This window comes from Nannospalax galili, unplaced genomic scaffold (genome assembly GCF_000622305.1).
Source record: "Nannospalax galili isolate Female #2095 unplaced genomic scaffold, S.galili_v1.0 scaffold100, whole genome shotgun sequence".
NCBI classification, from domain to species: domain Eukaryota; kingdom Metazoa; phylum Chordata; class Mammalia; order Rodentia; family Spalacidae; genus Nannospalax; species Nannospalax galili.
The window spans coordinates 14,985,007-14,993,649 of NW_008352891.1; the positions used below are offsets into that span (position 1 = coordinate 14,985,007).

General features: G+C 38.9%; 1 protein-coding gene across 2 annotated transcripts in view; it reads right to left on the reverse strand.

Annotated features, from left to right (window-relative positions):
* Znf10 (zinc finger protein 10) overlaps positions 1–8,643 on the reverse strand; it is a 34,931-nt gene that overhangs the window by 6,220 nt on the left and 20,068 nt on the right. For both annotated transcript variants that reach the window (XM_008850186.3, XM_029554598.1), the window contains one exon: positions 5,892–5,966. In XM_008850186.3, the coding sequence (XP_008848408.1) occupies positions 5,892–5,924 (33 nt within the window). In that variant the 5' untranslated portion in view covers positions 5,925–5,966. The remainder of the gene's footprint in view (positions 1–5,891; positions 5,967–8,643) is intronic.

Consider the following 8,643-nt stretch of genomic DNA (forward strand, 5'->3'; position numbering starts at 1 on the left):
TTCTACTGCTCCAAACTTGGCCATAGAGTCTTCTTATTGCATTGGATTGTGGCTAACACACAAGCGTATTAATGTTTAAAGTGATGAGAATAGGTGAGTGTGAGTGCACAATCATAGATGGGACATCTATGTTTGTGTTAAAACTTCCCCCAAAGGCTCAGGGAACATCACAGAGGAGAGGGCAGAAAGAAGGTAAGAGCCAGAGAATGGAGAGAAGTACTACAAAATGCTGTCCTCTGGCATGATATGGTTTTTGCATACATGAACTCACAGCAGCTATGGTTACTTGCAGAAGACAGGCACAAGATCAAAATAGTTAAAAGTTCCAGCATGAAAGGGGGAGGATTTCCAAGACTCCACCCCAAGCTGAGGAGATATTGCCAGGTGATGGATGATGGCAGAGTAAGAGTCAATTTTCTTTAAGAAAGTGGTAGATACTCTATGCCCCAGTAGAGGACCCCAAACTTATGGGAATATAGGCAAAATTTACTGGACTCAGAAGATGAAAGAAAGAAAAAGAAAAGAAGAAAGAAAGAAAGAAAGAAAGAAAGAAAGAAAGAAAGAAAGAAAGAAAGAAAGAAAGGAGAGAGAGAAAGAAAGAAAAGAAAGAAAAACAAATGTATTTTGATGACTAAGGACATGAAGGTTAGAAGGCAGTAGGAAAATGTATGCTTGTTTTTAATGCTTTTTATTTATTTTATGTGTGGTAAGTGCTTTGCCTGCATGAATGTAAGTACACCCTTGTCACGCAGTGCCTGCAGAGACCAGAAACGGGCATCAGATCCCCTGGAACTGGAATTTCAGTGGGTTATTAGTCGCCATGTGGGTGCCAGGAACTGAACCTGGGTCCTCTGGAAGAACATCCAGTGCTCTTAACTGCTGAACCATCTCTTCAACCCTACATGTTTGCTTTTAAACGCTAAAAGAATTGTCAAACAGAATTTCTACATCCAATGAAAATATCTTTCCAAAATAATACAAAATAAAGATTTTTGAATAAAGAAAAGCTAATGGAATTTACAGTCAGATCTGCTTTGAAGGATGTGCTATAGGAAGTTTTTCAGGAAGAAGGGAAAAGACTCCAGAAAGAAATCTGATCTCTCAAGACAGAGAAATGAACAATAAAAACAACAGGTATCTGATATGGTAAGTTCAATAGATTGGTTTTCTCTTAAACTCTTCAAAAATATGGGAATAAACACATAGCCCAAGTTGGCTAAGGCTGGTCTTGGTCTTAAGCTCTTTATAGCAATAGTAGCATTAAATGTAAATAATCTAAATATTCCTACAAGGCAGGATTATCATATTGGATTTAAAAGAAACAAAGGCCTCAACTATCTGCCACCTAGTAAAAAAACACATTGACTGTTAGCACTTTCCAGAAATAAGTAGAATGATGGATATATGTTACAAACATGCCATAGTTGCTTCTGAAAATAGTCTACATTTTCTATGTTCATCTTTTGCCACATTGGATTAGTCAGCTTTCTGTTATTTTAACAAAATACTTAAGACAATTAAAGAGGAAATGATTATTTTGGCGCACAGTTTGGAGGTTTTAGTCCACGGTCAGTTGTCCCTATTATCTTGGGGCCTGTGTCACAGCACATCATGACAAGGAGGCCTGTTAATCTTATGGCCAGGTACAAAAAAAGAAGAGACCAGGATCCCATAATCCCCTTCACTTTTAAGTTTCCACTACCTCCCAGTCTGGAGACCAAGCCTTTAACACACTGGTTATCAGGGCACACTTAAGAGCATTCTCTTGACTAAATATCTGAGAGTACAGAAATATATCCATTCAAATTTTTTATGCAAATGTATAAATCTAATAAAGGATTTTATTTATAACTTCTCAAACATCTTTAACAAAGAATGCAAAAACGTGTGGTATACCCATACAATGGAAATCTACTCTGCAATTAAAAGCAACAAACTGGGGCTGGAGAGACGGTTCAGCAGTTAAGAGCACTCACTGCTCTTGCAGAGGACCTGGGTTTGATTCCCAGCATGGTGGTTAACAAAAATCTGTAGTTCCAGGGGATCTGATGCCTCCTTCTGACCTCCGCAGGCATTGAATGAAACAGGTGCACTTATGTATATACTCATATACATAAAATAAAAATAATAAATAAAATAAAAAATAAAAGCAACAAACTACTATCCATGCATTAGATGACTCTCAAATTAACCACACTTTGTCAAAGCTGCAGGTAACATGCACACAATTCCATTCAAATGACATTTGAGTCAGGCAAAATCCAATGACTGAGAATAACAAGTAGAGGCCAAGGGCTGTTGAAGAGAAGGAAGGACTTGCTAGAAAGTCACTGTGATTTGAGGTTGACATGTCTGTTTTTTTTCTTAGACAAAGTTTCAAGTAGCCCAGGATGGCTTTGACCTCTGAGATTATAGGTGCACACTACCATGCCCAAATAGTTCTATATCTTGAAAAAGACAGTGATTATACAACTATCTGCATTTGTCAAAAGTCATAGACCTGTGTACCAATATGGGAGAACTCGACTATAGATAAATGTAAAACTCAATACACTTTAAAACCTAGAAATTATTTTTACAGTACTGGGGGTTGAACCCACGGACTCATGCACGCTAAGCAAGAGCTCTACCAATATTAAATGAATATTCTGCCATGTTTTGTGTGTCAGATAACCTCTCCCTACCAGGTCCCTCTCTATCTGCTGTTCCCAGAGTAACATGAGTAGATATCATCAAGAGGCTCCCTGGCCTCTGCCTCACAGACTTATTTCACCAAAAGGAGATCAACAGCTGGGTAAATTAAGTTGGTGAGGTAGTAACAGTGTGAGTTCCCTAGATGGGTAATGATGGCATTCCTGAATCAAGCATCATGTTTCTAGAACAATTCCTCTTCTCCCCACTTCAGCCCAGCATGACAGGGCCTTTCCCACCTCATTCTCATAGAGAGTTGCTGTACTTACTGATGTGCACTGCTTCTCACTAAGATACTTTACCCATTTGCCCTGTAACTATCACATGCTTTTTGGTCAGGTGCTTTTAACAGCCCCATAAATACTGCATCTGTACTGGAAACACAGAGACAAGCAAGTCAGGTTGAGATAGCAGCTCAGAACTAGATTTTAAACTAAGCAGACCTGAACTTGAACTTGAACATTATAAATTTTGGTTTGGATAAATGTTCCACTTGATTTAACTTCCCCTAGTTTCCTAGGCTGTAAATACTATCTCAGAGAATTATATATGCTTCCAGTGTTACAGTAAAGATGACAGGAGTAAAAAGAACAAGCCATTCTTGCCAACCTATTCTGAAACACAAAGACTACGTGAAGGATGACAGAGATGATTCAGCAAGTGGGCACTTGCCACCAAGACTGACGACCTGAGTTTGATTCCTGGAACCCATATAGGAAGAGTGAACTGACTCCTGCAAGTTGTCCTCTGGCCTCCACATGTGCACCATGGTGCATATATGCACACACAGACAAAACTAATAATAAATGTGAAAAAATTTTTGAGCCAGAGTCTCCCTACAGCTCCATCTGGCCTGGAACTCATTGCATAGACCAGGATAACCTTAACTCTGCTTCCTGAGTGCTAGGATTAAGGGTTTCACATCACCTAGCTAATATTTTTTAAAAGAACGAATATAGTAAAAAAAAAATATGCCTTAAATAATAATTTCTATTCTCTTCCTAAGTAGTACAGGATATCATTGAATTGGAAATCCTCCTCCTTTGGTCTCTCAGGTGACGAAACTACATGCATGTGTTATACATGGCTTAAATCATAATTTTAGTAATACTTTAGAAATCAATCCCTCCCTTCCTCTCTGTTTCATCTTGAGATAGGATCTCATGATGTAGCCTAGGCTGGTCCCAAATTCAAGATCCTCCTCCCTCAGCATCCTGAATGCTAGAATAAAAGGCATGCAGAATAACACATGGCTCTTTTGCTAGAAATAAGTATTATCCTGGGATAATGCTTGTTTTACATTTTATATTTTTGCCTCAGATGAATACAACTGTAAAACATTTTATTTAATTGTTTTTGATCAGCACGAGTCTCTTATTTATTTTTGACATTGGTCTCTAGTCCAATTATCTATTTACTTATCTTCTACTCTGACATACCAAGCTATTTTTCTGCCTTTCCACAACCAAAGCAGAGAAGGACAAAGATCACGGCGATTTCTCTTCTCGTTAATTCATTATTCAGTTGAAACAGGCTAGCTTCTCATAGCATGTTAGTTTGGCTAGGTTTTCTAAATTCCAGGAAATTTCCAAATTCCAATTTCCCAGCACTGCACAGATTTGACTCACACTCTTACCTCATGGAAGGTTCTAACTTGGCAGACTGCCAGCTTTACCAGCCTTGTCAATTGTTGACTTATTACAGTTCTACTTGGCTATTGTTCCTATACACCTCCTCCAAGGCTGAGGAGTTGGGTCCTGAGCCCTGACCCAACATTCAGGCTACAGAGAGTCAAACATGCCTAGAATGTCTACAGTGCCCACACCTTCTTCAGTTCTGTTTGGGGTACTTTTAATTCTTCAAGTAGGCCATGCTCTCGCAAAATGCTGAGCCTTTACAAATCCAAGGCTCTGGTGTCTATTTGAACAACCAGAACTCATCCTCAATGTCTTGGCAAATGTTATTTAACCATGTAGTCTCTTAAACTATAAAACTATTCAAATCTCATGTTATATACACATACCAAAGACCTATATTCCAGTGTGGAACATCAGCTCTCTTCTCACTGCTTCCCCAGGCCACCTGTCTACATCTGTAGCTAGGATCTTCCAAAAAAGCAGGTGAACAGAATATAGAGTCCAAGTCTCCCACTCCAGATGCTCCCAAGGTCCCATCCTCCTCTGAACTTTTTATGCCTTGGATACAATGACTGTCTGAAAATTATTTCTATTGTCCCTGAGCCACTCTAAACAGGGAATCCCCAGGAGTGAGTCACAGTGCACAACCAGCACTATAACCAAGGCAGCTAGGACCAGAGAAGGTCTTAAGATGTACTAGAATTCCCAGTTCTCTAGTCATCCAGAGGACATCTGATATGGGCTAATACCTCAGCATGGACAAAATGTATTTTATCAGGTCCTTGAGATCACCCACTGGGTGCCACCATAGGACTAAACTTGTTTCATTTCTTGTGTATTAAAGGAAATGAAAAAAAAAAAAAAAAAGAATTGACTTAAAAAAACGCCAGGCATGGTGGCATACACCTTTAATCCCAGCACTTGGGAGGCAGAGGCAAGAGGATCTCTGTGAATTCAAGGCCAGCCTGGTCTACATAGTAAATTCCAGGACAGCTGGGGCTACAGGGAAACCCTGCCTCAAAAAGACAAAAAAAAATGATTAAAGGAAATGAAACTACAACTGCAAATGAAACAAACAAAACAGTCCTACTGAGCTCTAGGCACAGACTCTAGATGTGATTTCAAAGACTCCTATGAAAAAGAACTTCAGTAAAGGGGTACTCCAAATGCCTCACCCTTCATCCCTGTTCAGCATGGAAGAAGCCAGAGCTGTCTGTGTCCCGATTCCCTATTGGCAATTTGGGTAACCTCTTTAGAGATAAGAATAGGAGGTAAGAATTGGCTAGGCAGTTGGAGTAAAAAGACCCCAAAGAAAAGTAGCCAGTTTCTTGGCTCACAATGTCCTTGGGCCTCTCAGCAACATACTCCATTCCAAAGGCCAAAAATATCAAAAATATTTGGGAGCTTTTATCTAATCCTTAAAAGATTTTAGGGTTACCTCTTCAGAGGGGGAATGTTAAAGTAGCCAAAAGCGCCATAGAAAAATAAATAAATAAATAAATAAATAAATAAATAAATAAATAAATGGGGGGATTGCAGCTGGATAACAAAAGCCTTACATACCTGAGACTGTGCAACCAGCAGCATGGCTTCCATACTCTTCTTGTTCTTGGTGACACTATGAGTAACAGTAGAGTCCTGAGAAGCAAAATTGGGGAAAGAAACATAAGAAAAGTGTGCTGTGAGGTTCCCCAGACTGCCATCCCAAAGCCCCTTGTACCAGCAATATTCAACAGACACACAGTGCACCAGAGAACTCCACAAATACAACTATAATGTTGGAAAAAAGCCAAGATGACAGAGACAAGGTATATAGAATGCAGCCTCTACTATGCAATGCCAAATGACAGCTATGCCTTAATAACACTCTGACTCTTAGCCCCTAGTTTTAAAGCCAAGAGCACACCTGAACAGCTGAAATCCTGTTCCTCCAGAATTCTCTCAGATCTGTGTTCTAGAACAAGGGCCTACTCTGTTTTATTGAAACAGTATATCCAGCATGAAATGGGGAAGTAAAAGTCAGACCCTCATGAGAGAATTTTAACTTTTCTGATCCCTAGATCTAGACCTACACAGACACACACACACACACACACACACACACACACACACACACATGCACACAAAGAATGCTATCAGTTTCTCTCATTGTTTGCAATAAGGTAAGTGCTGGTTTTACTACATATACATTATACATTAAGTTGAGGGACAGGAAGGGTAATAAGGGATTAAGGCCATATGACCAGGTCATAAGAGGAACATATTGCTCACTGAGCTTGTCTACATTATAAAGAAATGTATCTTTTTGGTTGCAAGGTTAAGTAAAAATCCTTTGTCCAGAGCATGTCTATATTATGTCATTACCACAGTAAACTACATTTTTAATCTCTTAAATCTTAGGACCCAGCTACATTTCACCTGGACTTGAAATGATTATACACACCACTGATAATCCTCTTTGAGACAAAAAAAAAAAAAACAGAGTAAAGCCTAATAGCCTCACTTTGTAGAGAAGCAGGTGCTTACTTCAGCTGGTGACAAAGTAGAGACCTGAGCACATAAACAATAAGGAGACCCTGTTAGTTGGAGGACAAGTAGTGTGGCAAGGAACGTGTACAGATGTTAGGGTACAGTGCAGTACCTGGTCCACACCCAGCCAGAAGGAAAAAGAAAATGCATCCTGCCAAAACAGAGCATAGACATGAATTTTCTTTCAGAACTCCAGACTTGAGTGAGTTCAACCACCCTTTGACACAAGCTTTCTGGATGCACTAAGAAGAGAAGCCAGTCTGTGGTGTGACCTCTAGTGCCAGAGCTACCAAGTGCTCTTGGAAGCTGCTAAGTTTATAGCAATTTGCTGCAGTCATATGAAATGAATAGTTAATTTCCTTTTAGTGATATCCTAGATATAAATCTAGATTTCCTTTTGGTCCCATTTCCTTTCTATCTGAAGGGCATTAACATTCCTGGTAATGGACATATATTGATTGTACATTTTTCCAACCTTAGTGTATGTGAGACAATATCTTTAATGTGCCTGTTTTTAAAAACAGCTTTATTGACATACAACTCCCATACAATCCACCCATTTAAACTGTGCAGTTCAGTGGCTTTATATATTACATAATTTCTTAAATTAGAGAAAAAAATAAAGAACATATTATTTTTGTTTGGGGTTTTGTAGGGGGAGGACAGACTGATTGGAAACTCATAAATCTTGTTGCCTCAGCTTCCCAAATGCTGGGATTACACATGCACACCATGATGTCTAGCTCATCTTAACAAATTTTAAATATCCGATTAAATGGCATTATGTTCACCATATCATGCAACCATCACTACTATCTTATTTCACTTTCATCATCCCAGAAATTCTGTAACCATTAGGCAATAATGCTTCATCTTCCCTCTTCCTAGCCCTTGTAACTCTGTCTGCTTTTTGCCTCTACAAACTTGCCCATTCTAGACATTTCATGTAGTGGAATCCTACAGCATTTGTCCTTTTGTCTTATTTCACTTAGCACAAGGTTTTCACAGCTCTCCATTATATATATATATATATATATATATATAAAAATTTCTGCCTTAGTAGTTCGATAGCCTTCCTTTTCACAGCTCTCCATTATATATATATATATATATATATATATAAGAATTTCTGCCTTAGTAGTTCGATAGCCTTCCTTTGAACCCATCTTCTATATTTTAGTCATTCATCTGTTTGCTACCTTGTGCATGTACCCAGAGGATCATATGGTTTTATGGTTAGCTACCAGGGACTCTATTTTCATAACTGCATCATTTTTACACTCAAACCTGCAATGTATGAGGTTCAAGTTTACATTTTTGTCAATGCATTTTTCCATTTAAAAAGTTATTAGTAGCTCCGGTTGGGCATGGTGGCACACACCTTTAATCCCAGCACTCAGAGGGCAGAGGCCAGCAGATCTCTGTGAGTTCAAGGCCAGCCTGGTCTACATAGTGAGTTCCAGGCCATCTGGGGGTACAGGGAAACCCTGTCTCAAAAAAAATTTGTAGCTATGAAGTGGTATTTCATTATGGCTTTTTTTGTTTTCATATGTAGGGGTTGCATGTGTGGATAGTCACAAGTGCATGTGGTAAAAGGACTACTTTGGGTTTTGGTCCTTGAGCACCTTCAACTTTTTTAAGACAGGTTCTCTCATTTGGTCAGGAACTTTGCCAAGCACGTCAAGCTAGTTGACCTATAAGCTTCCAAGGATCTGCCATCTCTGTATTTTTCTAATGACTAATAATACCAAGTATATTTTTATGTGCTTTTCGGATATATATATAT